Source organism: Leptodactylus fuscus, chromosome 1, assembly GCF_031893055.1.
Source record: "Leptodactylus fuscus isolate aLepFus1 chromosome 1, aLepFus1.hap2, whole genome shotgun sequence".
Classification (NCBI taxonomy): domain Eukaryota; kingdom Metazoa; phylum Chordata; class Amphibia; order Anura; family Leptodactylidae; genus Leptodactylus; species Leptodactylus fuscus.
Window position 1 is genome coordinate 55,992,626 of NC_134265.1, and position 20,144 is coordinate 56,012,769.

General features: G+C 40.5%; 1 protein-coding gene across 1 annotated transcript in view; it reads left to right on the forward strand.

The window, feature by feature from the left end:
• The window catches only part of MRPS27 (mitochondrial ribosomal protein S27), a 58,199-nt gene extending 43,916 nt beyond the window's left edge, over window positions 1-14,283 (forward strand). The window contains exons 10-11 of the mRNA XM_075270744.1: window positions 10,206-10,358; window positions 13,786-14,283. Coding sequence (XP_075126845.1) covers window positions 10,206-10,358; window positions 13,786-14,031 — 399 coding nt within the window. The 3' untranslated portion in view covers window positions 14,032-14,283. The remainder of the gene's footprint in view (window positions 1-10,205; window positions 10,359-13,785) is intronic.
• The last annotated feature ends 5,861 nt before the right edge of the window (window positions 14,284-20,144 follow it).

Below are 20,144 nucleotides of genomic sequence, written 5' to 3' on the forward strand. Positions count from 1 at the left end.
TGGGGTTCAGGGCTTTAGAAGTGATCGAATTGATAATTTCTAGTAGTTTTTCACTTAAACATGAAAGCAGAGGCAGGATCAGCACCGAGTGCGGCTGTAATTGATTAAAACACCCCATGGCACAACCCCAATCCATCTGATCAGCCTCATAAAAATTTGCAGAGACTGGTGACAGTCAATGGATAGTAACATAGTAGAGAAAAAAAATCCATCAAGTCCAACCTATAAACCCACATGAATGTAGCACAATGATTTTATTTGCTTTGGCAGCAGCTGCCTGGCACTGGTTGCTAAAATTAAGTTTACTGTCCATGATACGATCATGAATGCAGGAACTTTCTATGGTTTGGGACCACCATGATTTTCTTATTTTGACTTTGGCTATCTTCTAACGATTGTAGGGTCTCTGCCGGATAGGAAGTAATGGCCAATTCTCCGTCTATAGAAAGTTACTGAATTCATGATTGTGTCCGATCAAGACAACAGGCCATCATTGATAACTTAATTAGAGAAAATATATAAAATTCCGTAATATTTTTTAATTTCTTATATTTGGAAGAAAAATTGGAAAAAAATCTAAACCTAGTTATAGTTGTGGAAAAACCTACATGAAGCTGGCCCTGTTAGATAAGTTTAACTTTTATAAGTCCAATTTTTTATTTTCCGACTGAAGTGTAAAATTAAGCAACTTTACAAATTGTCCTGATTAAATGTTGTGCCCTAGAGCTCTTATGCAGACCAATGCGCCTCCATGGTAACAGACTACAAACTCATCCTGCAGTCACGCCCCATTCCATCTGTTCTCTATGTCTTTCTGACATACTGTACATTTGATAGGGATGGGCGGATCTGACTACACAGGGTTTGTTTGCAGTCAGTTTTATTGGACACACTTGGCTTTGGATGAACAATCTAGACCTCTACTTTGACAGGACATTTTAATACTGTTTGCGAAGGTTCATTTTCCATTTTTTATGCATTGGAGCAATAATTTGCATGCACAGCTTATACAATATATGCAATATGTCTGCATATAAATATCAGGGCATTGAAAGCAGTGGTCTGTGGAGCTAGGAAGAACAATAAGTCTTCTACTATGTTTATAATATCCAGATCAGCTGAATTGTATCAGTGAGGTGGGTAATAATTCTGTATATCCAGGGTCATCCATCACTTGACCTTGGCTGATTGACATACACATAGCAGGCAGGGAGTGCTGTGTGCGGAGCATACGAATGACATATCTATTGTCACTCATCACATCTCTCCAACAGTAAAAGAAATTCTAGTCTCACTATTAAAATACAAATTCCTAAGGGTCAGGGATCTCCATATACCTACGCCCCTTAAACCATCAGCTGCTTTTAGCTGCTCTAAAGCCTTAGGTCGGATTTCCGACTCTGCTGTTAATAAGTCCCTCTGGAAATTCAGGCAGACTCTCTGAAATCAGGTTTCATGTTTTGAACTGATTAACTATTTCAGTCATGAAGGCTTAGCTGTAGGAATAGCTGTGTAGACAGAATGTCTAAATTTTAGTAACTAGACTGACACCCCTCCAAATGATCCACTTTGAAAAGACCAACCCCTTACCCAGACCACATTTCCTGTGACGGATTCTCAGTTTTCTATATTATTTAACTCCTTCGAGAAGACCACCTCTCTATGACCAGCTGCAATAGTAATGTATAGAATCTCCCATAAAATAGTGGGGGGAAAAAAAGCTTTAAAAAATATATAATATAAAAATAAAGTAAATAAAAGTTCTAAATCCCTCCTTTCCCTAGAATACATATAAAAGTAGACACAGTATCCCTGTGTCTGACAGTGCCCGGTCTACTGAATATAGGGTATCTGCAGTGCTCCTCTTCCATCGGGAAGGGGTTAATAGGAGCCCCGCAGATCCCCTATATATTCAGCCAGACTGAATTCCAAGTGGGGGAAAAAAAAACTCAGTCCTCAAGCTCAGGGAAGGGGCAGACAGACAACCAAAACACCCCTTCCCCAGCATCTACTGCACCCAAAAACTCCGACCATTTTAATTTTTGAAATTTTCCAGTAGCTGCTGCATTTCCCCCCTAGGCTTATACTCGAGTCAATAAGTTTTCCCAGTTTTTTGTGGTAAAATTAGGGGCCTCGGCTTATATTCGGGTCGGCTTATACTCGAGTATATACGGTATATATATTTCTCCTCAGTGTCTACAGCTTTAAGATCACCTCTCTTTTCTAGCTCTACTGGGTGGGCTGATGACTCCTATACTGTATTGTCTTCATTTTCCCTGCAATGTGCTCTTAGCTGCTGAGGGCAGACTCTTTATTCCATACTAGGAGTAGCAGAGGTTGAAGGATCCCTGGACTATCTAACCATGTTTCTTGTTGTTAGGCCGTACCCCTGGACTGTCAGTGTGCCCGAACAACGTCCTGTGTGCTGTCAGGATACAGACTAATGGACTATACTTATGACAAAATAAAAAAACATTAAAAAAAAATATAACAAAAGAATAAATTCAATGAAAGAAGAATATGTCCTACTTTTTAAAAAAGTATATATATACAATAATATATACAGTATGTTGCCCTGCATATCAGGACAACTTCTTCTGTCTCCTACAGCTAAAAGGGGTTAAATTATCATTGGGGTCTGTTCTGTTTAGCTTTGATTTCATTTTGAAGGTTCAGAGTAAGTCAGTGTGATGCATTGAGATACATGGAACACATTAGGATCCATTACCCAACAGATCTATAATAAGTGTCACGGCTTTGGTTAAAAATAAAATCAACAAATAAGCCAAAATGCCAGTATGAACAGAGCCTAACAGAGAGAACCAGTATTTCTATGTCCTCCATTGGTGATTATACATTTTACAGCTTTTCCCATTAGATGTTTCCTGGTTCTGAGCATTTCAGAGTGGCACAGATTTCCTCCTGCTAAGTGACACTATCTCTGCATAATGTACTTTACACATCATCCTGTCACCTTCAAGGATAATATACTGAATTAATATGCTTATAGAGAAATGGTGATCGGTATAGGATGCTCTAGAAATCTATATGAAGAGCGATGAAACTGGATTCTAATCCACCCATGACATGAATCGGACGTGTCTGTTCACTCAGTAATCCGGTCCCAGCATGGGTTTAATATGTGCATGAAATTGGATTATATAGTCCTTGTATAACAGTCATTTTCTAGCTCATAGTTCCACTTAATCTTTGACATATATACATATATATATATATATATATATATATATATATGTATATGTATATAATGTGTGCGTGTATATCTATCTATCTATCTATCTATCTATCTATCTATCTATAGCAATACACGATCCTAGGTACCCCTAGAGAAAGGTTCCTATGAGGACGTGGTGTATTGCTTTTCCAATAAGACATCTTCAAGTTGCTACCAGATTGGATTTGTTTTTTCTCTCTATTTTGTAACCCCTTTCCTGGAGAGGGGTTCCTTACCGCACAATTTATGGGCTGTGTCTGTGATGCTGGTGCTGCACCATTCTATCTATCTATCTATCTATCTATCTATCTATCTATCTATCTATGGAGAGATAGAGACTTAGAGAATGAATATGAATGAATTTAACACGTGGACTTTAACTAAAATTTTACATTTCGAAATTTGTTGCAGTTTGCATCTAGACTTAGCATTTTAGGGTTCTTGTTTTTGTTTTTGGACATTTGTATTGGCAGCCTGACATGACAGAGGCATATCCATCACATGATTTATAGATGGTACATTTTCACCCCTACCCCCATTGATTTGAAAGCTCTTAGCACCCATAAAAATAAATCCTTTTCCAAACCATTAAAAAGAATGCAGCAAAATGTATTTACCTGTTTATGAACGGACTCTACACAGGATTAAGGTGTGACCTTTTAGACAAGGGGCTCCTGACAGGCACAGTATATCCTCCTCCTAGCAATATACTGTAGCAGAGCTGAGAGGTCTAGCTAGTTATTGGTTATGGTGCTATCTAGAGTGTTTATACGGCATATATTGGTGTATATAGGAGTATAAACCAATACCTGCTATATACTTTCTGTGGACAGCACTCCAGTATATCTTTGCATTGGCACTGCATGCTGCTGGAGGGGGTGCTGATGGTGGTTATGAGAGCAATGTTGGGCACACAAGGGCTACAACCTCAGCTCCTGTGAGAAGGCTCCTAATTCCAGCTCATCCTGATGATGTTTCCTTTAAGGAGGACCTGTCCCCGCTCCTGATATCTGTTTTAGTAAATCCTTGTGTACTCCATATGATATGAACTCTCTAGTATCCGTGCATTGTGCTATTCCTCTGTAGTTCCTCCTAGAAATGAATGGATAGACTGTGTGTTACCAGCTTAGGGGGGTATCCTACACAGTCTGACATTGTTCTAGAAAAAATATATCTTCGTACCATATTAGCCAGTGGATATGAAATGTAAAGATTGAGAGTCCTCAGTAGTTGATACCCTTTTTATGGCTAACAAAAAATGATGACAGATTGCAAGCTTTCGGGACTGCTAGGTCCCTTCATCAGGTATGGCATGACACAATATCTGGAGGCAAGCACATTTATATAGGAATAGAGTGTTTGGTGCACAATGGATGGAAAGCAGTGCAAGCAAATAACTTATCTGTTTATTTGTTTGCACTCTACTCCTGTATAAATGTGCTTGCCACCAGATATTGTGTTATACCAGCCTGATGAAGGGACCTAGCAGTCCCAAAAACTTGCAATCTGTCATCATTTTTTGTTAACCATTAAAAAAAGGTATCAACTAGGGTTGAGCAATCGGGATCGGAATAGATCGGATTCCGATCGGCGATCGAGTAAATTTCACAATCGAGATCGGAATTCCGACCCGATCTTTTCCAGTGGGATCGAGATCGGAGGTTATCTCAAGATCGGCTCAACCCTAAAAGTGACTTTTCCCATATAAAAGCATTGACTAGGGTTGAAGATTGGGATTGGAAAAGATCGGATTCCGATCGGCGATCGAGCAAATTTCACGATCGGGATCGGAATTCCGACCCGATCTTTTCCAGTGGGATCGAGATCGGAGGTTATCTCAAGATCAGCTCAACCCTAAAAGTGACTTTTCCCATAGAAAAGCATTGACTAGGGTTGAAGATTGGGATCGGAAAAGATCGGATTCCGATCGGCGATCGAGCAAATTTCACGATCGAGATCGGCTGGAAAATGATCGGAAATCGGATTTTAAAATTGAACTTCAAATCTCAAGATCGGCTCAACCCTAGTATCAACTACTGAGGACTCAATCTTTACATGACATTGTCCTGTAAGTGCTGCAGACAGTATATGGGGACACCTCTTTCTCAAGAGGAATAGGACTGTTTTACCTATTTATACATTTCTAAGAGGGATAACAGAGGGGCGGCACAATGCTAAGTTCTTAGAAAAGATGTTCTAGAATTGTTGGGGAATATTTACAAAAACAGGTCCTCTTTAATATCTTGCAGCTTTTCTCTTCTAGTGAGTATAAGACTAATGTACTTCTCTTGCTCTTCTTCTTGCTGTTTTCTTGTACAGTGTGATATTTCACTGTCTGTTACTTGGGGTTGTTGGTGCGCTGCCAGCATACACAGAAAGAATTACCATGCAGATGGGCTTATGTAGGAGCTGCTGCAGGTCACAACAAGACACTGACGGAGCCCCAGGTTTAAGCTGGCAGAGGACTGAGATAAATGAGAGCAGAATACAGGGCCACATTGCTGCCATTGTTCATCTACTTCTTACTGCCTGACATCGTGTTCCAGATAATGTAATATGTTCCTTCTTATTTCAGATATTGCTTGCTTCTAAAAAAGACTTTGTCTGGATGGCCGTTGTTCTCTTATATATTTGCTTTCTTTATGTATCCCTATATATTTAGTTTATAAGGAAAGAGTATTTCATGCCAGTGCATGAAACCCTGGATAAGTGGTTAATAATGGAGGATTATTACATGCGTCAGCGTTCAGTAATTCATTCTTTATTCTGATTTCTATATTTGAAGTCAGGAATATTCCCCCCCCCCCACACACTGAAACTTAAAGACCATTGGCAATGACTACCTCGTTGGGCTCCATGGAAAATTGTAGTCATAGCGAATTTCTTTATGCAAGCAGATTGTCAAATGACTTTTTGATTACAGAATATACTTTTGCTATGGAAAGTTATATTTGTGTATGATAGTTACATAGAAAAAAAATGTACTAAGTTTCCGGTTGCAATCTCCATTCCTTCATTCCCTTTCTGAGCTCATGTTATGGAGTTTGCAGCCTTCTCGAAGCATCATACTTTTCTTAGGTTTCTTTACTTGCCCCGATTGTAAGGGCATTTGAGTGAACCCCTCTCTTATAGTTAACATCATTGGGCACCTTGTGCTGAATTTCTTCTTGAATAATAATCTGTTGTCAGTAGTGAATTTAATGATGGGTGTTGTATGGTGTTATCTACCGAGGTGTTATCTTCTATTGTAATAAATATGTTTTAGGCAGGTGAGGAAAAAATGCTACAAAGTACCGTAATAATGCTTTGGAAAATAGTGTTAATACTTTACTTTATGTCACTTAAGGGGGCTCTATCAGCAAAATCATGCTGATAAAGCCCCCCCGTTTTAAAATAATAACCTAAAAAAGAATGTGATCTACTTACGCATCGTGCACGGTGGGCGGGCATTGTCTTCATCTTCATCCACGCCTCTTCTTTCTCCGATGTCCTCGGGTCCTGTCTTCCTCCGGCGCTCGCGAACGGACATTGATAAAAAAAAAAATAGCCTGGGCGTATGCGCAGTAGCCGTAGTAGAAGCCGCGTGCTACTGCGCATGCGCCCAGGCCATTTTTTTTTTTTTTTTTTTTTAGCAATGTCCACTCGTGAGGGCCGGAGGAAGACAGGACCCGAGGACATCGGAGGAAGAAGAGGCGTGGATGAAGAAGACGGCGGACCCTGAATGCCCGCCCAGCGTGCACGATGCGTAAGTAGAGCACATTCTTTTTTAGGCTATTATTTTAAAATGGGGGGGGGGGGTAGTTTAATATAACTTTTACGGTGCCTGAATAGCCTTTTTAAAGGCTATTCACGCATATGTGGGGCTCTATCAGCATGATTTTGCTGATAGAGCCCCTTTAACACAACAAAAGAGAGATCCTAAATTGCAGCAATATTTGGTGTGACCTTTGCCCTTTGGAGGAGGAGTCCTGAAAGTGATGATAAGATCCCCACAGAGGCCTGATCTCATCATCGTCCAGTCTGTCTGGGATTACATAAAGAGACAGAAGGATTGGAGCAAGCCTACATCCACAGAAGATCTGTGCTTAGTTCTCAGAGATGGCGGGAACAACCTCCCTCCGAGTTCCTTCAAAACTGTCTATGAGTGTATCTGGATGAATGGATAGAAGACAAAGGTCATACCAAATATTAATGTGATTTAAATTTCGCTTCATTTTTTAATTTGAAAAAACAAACAAAATCCTATGACCACTTCTATTTCTGAAAACCTTCTGACTTTGCTGCATTTTTCCACACCTGTCTCACACAGTTACATGCTACTGTAAATGAAGTGACTGCTGCAAAGAAAACCTCTACAGAATTGACAAGAGTCATTTATTATTTGGGTCATTTATCATGTGGCAGATTTGTTGCACGCATTGTTTTGACTGTCTCAGTCATCTGAACAAGGCTTGCAAAAGTCCTTTCGTAGAAACAGCCCTATTCAGATTGATCAGTTTTGGTGGCAGCAATTTCTGCAACATGCCTAAGGTGTATTAATGCTGCCTAATACACGTTACACGTGAGTAATGTAAAGCCAGGATGTTGTTATCCCCCATGTACACAGTTGCTGTCCTGTGCAGTATCTTTGCCAGCAGATCTCCTGCACCACACACAACCCCTGAGTCTCACCCTCTCTATCCTCTTCGCCGAGTTGTAAAATTCCTGGACAGTCCCTTTAAATCATACTATATGCGTTCAGTTATACGATCTACACATAGAATACATGTTATGTTAATTGTCAGCCTTCACATATTTGGGCGACCTTGTGTACACAGAAGGTATATGATGCCTATTGCTTTGGCTTATTGTAACTTCCCGATTACCGCAGACCTCACAGGATGATGTTTCTCAGGAAGTTCATGTGGTTTTCCATAACTGGGAAGGACTGGCATGTCACTGGGATCATGCTGGTTTTTGTTTAATTATATTCATGTCAGATTATTCCGATAATGAGAGAGAGAACGAAAGCCGAGACGATGCCAAGGTGCAGCCATCCTACCCTGCCACTTTCATGTTCCTAGCCAAATAATATTTTGCGGCTGCCAGGATTTCCCAATTAGATTTTCTGTCTGTGAAGCCCGCACACAGAATGCAGCTTTTCACTTGGCGGAGAGCCCGTGTAACTATAATACAGCCATGTATGCAGCACACGCTACCTCTACTTACTGTATAAGTTGTAGGAGCTTCTAATACTTACCTAGTCAGTAAAATGGGAAAAGCATTACAAACGCTCTGATTATTATCTGTATAGTTTAGGAATTCTGCATTTAGTAAATGATTAATTCTAGAACTGGGCGTTTAATCACAATTAATTGGGCATTTTACCTTAATTACAAGTAATGGTAATTTAGACCCCGCCCATATTAGAGTATGGATTGGTGTAAAAAAAAAAATTGAGTTAAGCACCTTCCCTGAGCTACAACGCTGTGGTCAGGGACCACTAAGACAAACTTATAATGTCGCGTGACCAACATCGTCACATTTTTATTGTTGATACTTAATCTCAGCAAAGCCTAATGTTATTCAGGAGATCGGAAGAGAATGAAGACCACTGCCGAGCCCAGGGGAAGTGAGTAACTCTGGTTTTAATGTTTATTCACCTTCCATGTGCCCCACCAAAGAGACCTCAGAGTATAATGGCAATTCCAGTTTGGACGTTTTTTGTTCTGACTGTAACTGCAGGCAAAAAAAAATTGTGAGTACTGCAATAACCGAACCAAAATAATCGGCGTGCACAAGATCATGTCCGTTATCTGGATTGGCGGTTGTGGTCGATTAATCGGTCACCCCCAGTTTGTTGTTCTGCAATATTTGAGAGCTGAGATTTTGTTTTATGGACACACAATCCGTGTACAGCGGTCAATTTCCTAGGGTTTATTGGGATGGGCCCCAGAATTGTTTGGTGGGCCCAAGGAACCTCAATCCAACAATGGAGGTCTCCGTGCATAGAGGGGCGCATGTCCCTGTCACCTGTAGTCTATAGTGTCAGCTATGAGCTGGTATGGAGGTGTTTTATAATTTCCACCAATTTCTAGTGTAAATGATAGTAAATCTGGCTGCAGTGGTCCCATGTCCTCCTCCTAAGGACCACCATCTAAAACTGGCAGAGGACGCATAAGAGCAGAAAAAAGTTGCAATTTTTTTTTTACCAAAAAAATTGACACACTAGCGTCAGTGTCTGATGCTAAAATCTTGCGCGGACATTAGCATCGGACACTAGCTGTGTCCATTACATTTTGCATTGACTTAAATGGGACATCATGTGCGTTCTTTACTGTCCGTGTCTGTCCTTAAGTGTCCGTTTGCAAAGATGTCCGATTCTTCAAGCGGACAGCAAAATCCTACATGTAACAGACAGCAAAGAACGCACATGATGCCCCATTTAAATCAATGCAAAATGTAACGGACACAGCTAATTTCCACGCAAGATTTTGCACGGACATTAGCATTGGACACTAGCTGTTGGACACCGATGCTAGTGTGAACCCTGCCTTACATATTAAAAGGTCTTTTCCATAAATGTAACTATATCTAAACTTGCAGACAATTGATAAACATTTTTGTAATTATAAATAAAGTTTTTACAGAGTTTTAAAGATTTTCTCTAAGTTTTGTCTACTAATTCTCTATCTTTACATTACAGGCACATATGGATGTGATGTTCGGTGCTCACATCCTTTTGGTTATTTATGGTTTTGATATTGAATCGCCTCCTTATGTCCCCACCCCCATAGTACCGCCATTTTGTTCTGAATAATTTAAGCCCCATTACTTTAGCTTAGCATTTGAGTGAATTTTGTAGATTTACTCGGTGCGCCTACATATCATAGCCTAATCTATTGATGCCTACAAAGGACCTTCAGAAATCCCTTTAAGCTGCCCAATTCTTCCAGGCAGTAATGACTGTCTTTATCTGTCTTTTCCACAGATTGATGTTCTAAAATCTGCATTAGAATCTGCCATTTCTAGTCAGTTGGAAAAAACTGAAGAGACTGAAGTTTCAGATGACGGCTCGGAACTGTTTGGAGCCTCGGAGAAGACGGAGGCAGATTTGCTCCCAGAATACCTTTCTAGATTTCAGGTAAGTTGAAATTGGTTCGAAAGAAATCTTTAATATGTAAATATATAGTTTTCATTTTTGTCGTGCTGACATTTTCTTCTTCACACTTCACTGCGTCTGCAAGAGAACAAAAACATCAAAATTATATGTAAATCGTCTTCGGTAGGAAATTGCACTGGAGGGATCCAATACTCAAGGTCACGTGGAGTGTATTTTATTTTCCCTTTGTCCGCCGAGTTTCTCCCAGCCCCCGCTGTCTTTCTCAGAAGCGGAAACCTATTAGCTAAAGTGGCATGTCATTGTCGGCCCATTACTCATCATTGGAAGCTGTCTTATGGTGTAACATATCAGCGGCTACATAGAAAAATTATGTACAATCTAATCCAGTAATCCATAGAGAAATTTGTCAACAATGTATTACTTTATTGGGACCAGTTTTGGATAGAGTTGGGGTCAAAAAAAAAAAAAAAGATGGTGAATTATTTTTTGATATTATACAATTATTAATATTGTATAATTGATTAAATTTATTTTTTGTTACATATTAAGTTTCATAGAAATTCAAATGCTGACATTTTTCTAAATGAATTATGAAGTAGTCGAGCTGTGGAAAAATAGGAGTCTGTGGTTTGGCCTACCAACTCCACCGCTATAGTTCTGTTGTCACAAAACCCATGCCGACTGTAAAAACTTTTGTCAAGGCTACGTAATAATGTTCCCTGGAGATTGTTAAAACTCTGCAATGTGCTGTTCCTGTGTTATTTCTACTGGAAATATGATTAAATTGATTAAATTGACAACTGGGCGTCACCATTCCACCTGCCAATAGTATATTACTTCACATTGTGATTAGTGTTGAGCGAATAGTAGATTCGAAAACTTCGCCGCCATAGGAATGTGTGTTAGCAGCCGGCGCTTAACCTCTTGGTGTTCGGCCGCTTACATGCATTCCTATGGGAGCGGAGGTATTCGAAACTATTCGTCGAATATTATTCGCTCATCTCTAATTGTGATGAATGGTGTGATACTGTATGGGGACACTCTTTATTGATGTGTTCAGTTCAATCTAAATCCATAGCACAGGTTATCTCACTCTCTTCCTGCTAAAGAGGTGACATATTGATACAACAATAGACGTCTATGGAGAGAGAAAGGGGGAACAGTGAGCACAAACTGACTCAGGGGTGGGGGGCGGCAAAGGACAGTCCAAGGCTTAGATGCCTTTTTAGACCAAAATAGGATTGATGCTTATGGAAATGTATAGAATACTTCAGTCATACCCATCCCCTGCTTGAACTTGATGGACATATGTCTTTTTTTCAACCTTATTAACCATGTCACTGTGTCAGATAACAGTAAGCGTTGTATCTCTCTTCAATTGCGTTATTTACACCGCTACAACTTGGTACTTGTCTATAATAATGTATTCGATCCTGCTGCTGCTTCTGAGTGAGTTACTTGAGCAGATTCTCCTCTGCTTTCTGTGTGCAGTCTATGGCAGACATCATAACTGCTAGTTTCCACCCGCCAGCTCAGGGAGAACTGAAAATTATAGGTAGAGCCTGCAGAAACTGCTGAAAGTACAGAATGCATGTCATGTAATTTACTGTGTCCTTCTCTATAAATGTGCAATAGTGGACATCCATGCTCAGTCTTGCTTTTGTCTCTGCTCCACCAAGTATACAGAGGGGTCCCGGGTCTAGTGAGCCGGCCGCTTCTGAAGCTGCAGCATCTTATCTACTAGTTAGAGGAAATGCTTAGCAAGTGATAAGAGTGGTTGAGTGTTACTACAAATGCATGTGCTCTGATCCCTGCTCTGGACGTCATTCATAATCGCTGAGGCCAGTGATCGGCTGTAGTGCCATGTGAATGATGTCCTGACAACGTATGTAACAAGAAATGTTTTTGCATTTGGTACATTCCTGCTGTAATATGTTACTAAAGTCTCTCACTTCTGTGAGAATAACTCAGAGGGACCTGAAGCTATAGCACTCTATATATAGACTATATAATCGATTTCAAGCTTCTGTATAACACAAGAGACTGTATTAGATAACAGATGTCTTATGTAGCCAAGTGATTGCAATGAGTCTCTAAAATCTGCAGAGTGAAGATTAGCAAATAAGGAATCTGTCTATTAGTTCCACTGTTAGTAAGAGCGTCTACATGGGAGCTGCGCATGCGCAAGGGGTCACCAGCTGCATCTGGGGTCTGCAGATATAAGGCTGTGCTTGACAAGTCCGTATTTTAGGCATGTTGGCACATATTTAATTTTGTGGTAGCAGATCCGCTTGTGTATTCTAAAATCTATACATATAAAGATGCAGTGTGTATAGCTCGTACTATGATGATGATCTTCTTAAGTATGGATTCTAATATTCATCAATAACATGAAATAAAATCTGATGTAACTTCCTGCATCGGAATATCTTATCAGAAAAGACATCAAAATCCATTGATGGAGCCAATTTAACCCTCTGTGCCAGATTTCCCGGCCGAGAATGTCAGAAGAGGAACTCCTAACATTATAGTTACCTATGCTGCTAGAAGCCGCTGCCTCCCAGCTAAGTAGTGTCCTGTACTCTCTGCGAAACAGTATGTCGGGTGAAACTAGCCTGTTATTTACTATGGAAGGCACATAGAACAGCCACATGTGACTGTTTCCCAACTACTAGATGTTCAGCTTTGCTTAGATCAATAGAAACATACATATAGAAAACTAGTTAAAGGGGTTGTCTCACGTCGCATACTCACCAGTCTTCGATGCTGTAAATTAAATTCTTCTTTCTTCTGGCTTTGTTGCGTCATTGGTGGGCGGGGTTACATATGCAAAGCCAGCGCGAGAAGACGCCACTTCTATGCCGCTGGCCCTGCGTGTGCGCTGCCGTTGCACTAGGCATCGGACGTACAGTCTTCACAATGTAATATAGACCCGGCATCCGCTGTAATAGAGAGGCGGATGCCGGGGAGTGTTAGACGCCAGCACAGGTGCCTGCAACATCGCTACGCTCCTGCCCTGCATGAAGCCAGCAGCGGCAGGAGCGATGCTGCTAAATGTGTGGGGAACATGTGAACTCAATGGAGATGTTGCCCATGGTTGACTTTGAACCCAGAATCTGTATTGCCCTGGCTGCCATGGTCCCTTGGGTTAGTGGGGCCTACCATCTAATTTCCCAGAGAACTATATGCATGTTGTGGCTGAATTTTTTTAATACAAGTAAGTTTTGGAGTGCTGGAGGAATCCAAAGCCATTAACAGAAATTATTAGCTGGGAAACCATGTACTATATACTGTAAATATGTTCTTGTTTTCAACCCCTTTGGCTGCCGCGTGATGCAAAAGGGATAAAAGGAAATGTTGGGTTCAAGTCAACGAGTGGTTTTTAAGCAAAGATATTTTCAGGGTGCAGGAAGTTGTTTTGACCTCTTTTTTTTTGCCTTTTCATTAGGACTTAAACACAAAACTTGATTCCCTGGGAAAAATTAACCCCACAAGCCTGGTGAGCCTGACCACTAGCTTCGTACAAGAGAAGTTGCCAGAATTTGAGAAGCCAGACATTGAAAAATATGAGGCCTGTCTCAAGGAATGGGAACAAGAACAGTCTGCACTGGTCACGAGAGAGAAGGAGCTGAGAGAGGAGGCAAGGTCAAAGTATGAAGCCCTACTTGCATCCCGGGCCAAGTCTACTGCATAACCTCCCATGCCTGATCCTCTTTGTATATATCCTCCTTGGTAGCTGACACATGCTATTTTTCATTTGGTATACCACTTATTTCTCAGTATTCTTGCTGTAGGTCTGTGGCCATTTTGTAGCCTGATGAGCGGCAAACTTGGGTACCATAGAACTGGCCAGGTGGTAGAAGTCTATGAAGGATATGGAGTTTCTATACAACCTAGAATTGTGTTCAGTATTTAACTTGGAAGTAAACTGGGCTTTATAGAAAGTATATAACACATTTCATGTGGCTGTTTTCTTGTTTTATAAATAATGTTTTTGATTTTTTTTTTTATTACATTTTCTGTTTAATACTTTTCCCCATGAAATTAAACAGATAAAATACAAACTCAGATTTGGGTTGTTGTTTTTTTGTGTTTTTTGATGTGGGCAGGCATTTATCCTTAATGGGATGCTTTATCTTTATAAGTTGTCAACCAATGTGAGGTCTTATGTATTTGTGCTGTCGTTTCATTGCATTTAGGCCAGGTTCACATCATGCTACTTTTGCTGCACCTCTGTTTTTTTAAGTTAAGACTAATAGATATAGTAGCACATTAAAATCTGGTGTGAACCTGTCTTTATGCTGCTCTAAATTATTTTTTCGGTTTTCACTTTTTGGACTATAGAAAATGCTAGGTGGCTACCTGAAACAGTCAGCAAGCTGCAATAGGAGATCTATTTCTTATACAGAGAACGGACAAAAACTCATCACATATCCATAGTAATATACACTGCTCAGAAAATAAAGGGAACACTCAAATAACATATCCTAGATGTGAATGAATGAAATCTTCTCATTGAATACTTTATTCTGTACAAAGTTGAATGTGATGATGACAAAATCACACAAAAATCATCAATGGAAATCAAATGTATTAACCATTGGAGGCCTGGATTTGGAGTCACCTCCAAAATTAAAGTGGAAAAACACACTACAGGCTGATCCTACTATGATGTAATGTCCTTAAAACATGTCAAAATGAGGCCTCAATATGCCTGTATGATCTCCCTACAACACCTGGGCATGCTCCTGATGAGGTTGTGGATGTTCTCCTGAGGGATCTCCTCTCAGTTCTGGACTAAAGCATCTGCCAACTCCTGGACAGTCTGTGGTACAACGTGACACACTGATGGCGCTGCCAGGAGACAAGTACACCAGGAGATGTGGAGGGGGCCGTAGGATGGCAACAATCCAGCAGCAGGACTGCTACCTCCGCCTTTGTGCAAGGAGAAACAGGAGGAGCACTGCCAGAGCCTCTAAAACACCAGGGACACTAAATTCCTAATAATATTAATAATTGAATTAGTTTAATGCTTATTTTATATTGAAGTCAGAGTTGGTAACGTTTCTGACTCCACCCAAAACTGATCCCGTCTCCAACTCCTCAGCCCTGGTAATATGTGTGAGGTTTTGTCCTGTGCCATTCAGCACATGACGATACAAGTGTTCTTTTGTTTCTTTTTTTGTATCTTTTTTTATTATTATTTTTCAGCATAATATTGCTGTGGATTTTGACTCCTTTAATAATAAAATCATCTATGCTGCTTGTTGATGGTTTCCAGGTTGCAACAGATTTTTGTAATGTCATATTCCATATATGTCTTCTGTTTATTATTCTGATGGTTGCTAATCTTTCCCATGGTGCATTCTAGATTTGCTATATAGCCAAGGCTCATGAAGAGTGAAGCTTCACACTGATATTTTTTCATTTGTAAAATTATAAAACAGAAGATGAATTTGTTCTAATATCTAGTTGGAGAGATCTCTCTGCTCTCCTCTCCTGGTATCTTTCTTAGTGTTTTTTTTCTCTATATCTTTGTTGTGCTTTGCTCTGTTATTCCTCCTAGCAATTTATAAATAAGACATTTGAGGTTTGGGGCTATGTCCCTGCACTCTCAATGACTCTGTCCAATCCAAGCTGGCAGTATCAGATGGTGCAGGGACATGAACAGTAACACTCAGCTGTCAATCTTTTCATACATTTTCAGGAATAACAACAGAGGAATAGTACAGATTTCTTAGTAAGAGGCATACAAGTAGAGCTAACCTGCAGTAGTTCCTTATAAGTGTAATTTCCTCCTCGTTATTCAGGATAAATTAGTCCTAAGCAGAAGGAAGTCTAGCTATAGTGACTGTAATGTCTGCCAGAGCTGGAATAGCAGTAAGACATTCCAAAGATGACAAGACGTAGCCTTAGGGATTGTGGCACACGTTTAGGAACAGGTGGAGAGAAATAATTGTCAACCAGTGTGTCACTACGTGGGATGGGATTGTTCAAAAGGGAAAAGCCATAAAAATAGATGAAGACGTTTATAGAAGAAGGCGGCATGTCAACCTTTTCTTCCTCAACGTTAGAGGCAATTTCATCACATTCACCTAACCTGTATTTTATCTGAATAGGCCATTTTGGTTGTATAAATGATCATGACTATGGTGCAGGTGTGGCCCTGCCCCCATAACACCTCCCTCCCAGCCGGGCTATTTTCGACACCAAGTGAGTCTGGCAAAAAAAGTCACTTGTAGCTGTTTTAGTCGTGTGACTGTTTAACACCGCGGATGTAGTAGAACATATTGGGTAAATCCTGGCCAGCGTTATCTGCTAACAAAGTCATAGTGCAGGGGTCAGCAACCTTCGGCACTCCAGCTGCTGTTAAACTACAATTCCCAATATGCTCCATTCACTTTCATGGGAGTTCCAAGAACAGCAGAGCATGTCTACATGTTGGGAGTTGTAGTTTTACTACAGCTGGAGTGCCGAAGGTTGTCTACCCCTGCCATAGTGGAAACTGAGTGAGCTGCAGTTGCGCAGATGGGCCACTAGGCTGTGTACAGAGCTGTATACTCCTGGCTCCATACACTACAACTGTTCAATGAGGTTCTGGGTATTGGAACTCCACCGATCTCGTGTCAATGACCTAATGTAGGGCTTGGCTGACCTCTTTCAGCTGGTTGTTTTGTTCTGCCTACCATTCTCTGTATACTAATTTTCAGTATTTAGATCTGCAATAATAGATTGGACCATCCATCAGTGTGAAGAAATGGCTAAGATGCTGTTTACTTCTCCATTTTACTGCGCCCTCTTTGGGCCAGGTTATCCATCCTAAATCTACAGGTACATAAGTATGGATACACCCAGATAAAATGGAAGTGGTTGCTGATATCATCTTACTGTTTGTGGCATATTAGTACATGGGAGGGGGGGACACATTTGAGGTTGGGTGGCGGCCATCTGCAAAGCTGCCATTTTGGATTCAACTTCATCCGTGGAACCCTAAATTCCACTGGGTATCTACAATTGCTACATGATGTGTTACCTTCTCTGTGTATATCTATACTTATAGCCCACCCTGTAGTTTCGATAATGCCGTCACATCAGAGCTGTCTGAATGTGGCCTTTTGACTATTAGCCATGGACCCAATTCTGATAAATATTGGCTAGAAGGCCGTAACGCCATTGTTGAGATAAAACCCCAGTGTGTAACATAGTACATAACACATTCACAATAAGGAAATACTACCGCATACACTTGTTTTGTTTTGTTCTTTTATTGTGGAACCAAGTTTGTTTCCTTTACATCAAATATCCTCAGTGGAAGTGGGGTATTGCACACAAATATCATAAAAGCACTACATATTACTTCACTGTAAACTAATGTTCTACATTAGATATGAATCGGTAGAATAGAGGTGATGCGGGATTATAAGACGATACCATACACAGCTGCAGACTGACACAAACACCATTCAGAACGAGAGAGGAGTGAGGACCTTCCCAGCCAGCCACAAGACTGATCCTGTCCAAGAGTTGGAAGATAGACCGCGGCATGCATACGTGTTAGCATTAGCATAGTTCATTGCTGCCAATTTTTCCTTGTTATTACAGCCCAGTCTTGAGGGAATGTTACTTGCGGCTCCTTAGCATCCGAAGCCTGAAGCTATAGTAGTGCGGAGAAGCTTGTGGAAATCCTTTTATATTCATTTGTTCTAGAATCTCTTTGTTACAAGTCTTATCCAAAACTACGAACAAAGCCTGTCAGCCATCTTACATTTCACTGAGGATTTCAAAGTGTATATATAGGTTTGTTCTTAATATTTTGTTCAATTGCTTTTGGAAAAAAATAAATAAATAAATGGTACGCTGTAAGTCCTTAATGGTGTACAAATAGTCATATCCGTCCCAGTGTGTAGCATAGCTTCATTGCATGGTTGGTAATGGTAAAGGGTAGTGTCACCAGCCTAAATCTAAATGGTATGTCTATAGAAAAGGAAAATGAGAAATGCTATATCCAGAAATTCCTCTTGTTTTCCAGCACTGAACCTGTCACGCACAGAGCGAAGGACACTGTATATAGATCTGGCTGTAGGTACTGATGTCAGTGGCTCAAAATCATGCGAGGATAGACTGAAGGGAGACATTGGAGCTCAGGGTGCTTTGACTTGACCTAATAGGGGCACATTTTGGCATCCACGTCATGGTGGCAATATTCAGACCATGTGAGGTTCATCTCAAGTTCTCAACCAAACATAGATTACCATACAACAGACAGGGGATCGATTTACGATTCGGCTACCGTGAAGGGTCTGTGTGATGCAACTAAACTCCCCCTGTCCGGCATGTGTCCACGGCATTTTTGTCCCAAAGAACGATGAATAAAGATAGTCATGTCTCAGTGGTAAACCACAAAGCCAGGGATCAGAACATTACAATAGGCCATAAATATCAGATGAGCGGGGTCTAACACTCAATGTCCCTGTCGATCAACTGCTTAAAAGGGCTGTGCAGCCGAACACTGCAGTCTCTTCATTGTTTTCAATGGTTCGTCTACCTGAACGCCATCTACTTAGTGACTATGCTGGGTATTGCCGATTTATTCCATTTACTTGAATGGGACAAAGGTGCAAACCTCAAAACTTAAGTAAACAATGCAGAGATCAGACCCCACCTAACTCTACCATTCCGATCAATAATCCATCTATCCTCTAATCCAAAATATTTCCACGCTATTAAATGTTTGTGAACCCCTTCCAGTATATGCAGACCACAGTCCGCCCTCCAGATTGTGTGCATCTGCATATTAGTACATACAGCCTGTATATGTTGGCAATACATAAGGATGCCATATTTCCATTTACTGTTCTATTCTGTCTTGTATGTAATGTCATTATTACATACACCTTGCAATATTACCTCGTCCTATAGGCAAGGACATTAGTGGCCCCCGCCATGTGCCAATGACCGGCCCTAAAGAAGTTTCAGTATTCTTCTATTACCTATGAGTAAAATCTGCACCATTTACATGAAACATCCGCTTTCATTCACTATTCCGTACCCCTTGATAATACAATTACAAAGAATAAACTCTACTCTTATCATCTGGAATGTGATCTATACATAGTATACGTTATTGTCCTGCAATCGCTCCTGCAATATTCCTACAAAACATAAAATACATTTGGTGGCATCAGAAAGAAAAGTCTGTTCATGTCCAGAATCCTAATAGCAGTTTGCAGCTAATACAGAGAATATTTACACGGACACCAGATATAAGGATGCTAAGGATAGGTTATGTGGCACCGCTCAATAAAGTCTAAATAACCAGTATTCCTCTCCGGTGACTGCTTTTAGAAAGTGAATATGTTGCCCCTTTAATTCAGCATGCTCAGGAAAGAAGTATGCAGTATACCTTGACTAGAGGTGTGGTCACATGTCACACGTTTTCTATGGACCGGTAACATGGCGTGTAATTACACAGCGGTTCACTAGCTTCCCTGAAAAGTTTTATTATGTTTCTGCTCCTACATGTTTGGTTTGGCAGGCTCAGAGTTTTTAGTCTGACTGTGAACAAATGTTTTAACAGGGTTTGCAGTTTACCCATCCTTCGTAGTGAAGACTTGGCGAAGCACTTCAGGACCTAATATTCTTGCAAATTGTCAGGGACTCATCCCACCTTTTTTTTTTTTTTTATTAAAGGGTTACCATGTCTATATGTTTACTTAAGTGAAAAAAATTCTAAATTTTTATAGGGCTTGTCATGTGGGGAACTACTTTTTAAAACAGGCTTGCAATGGGTCCGTCCCCTGTTATTCC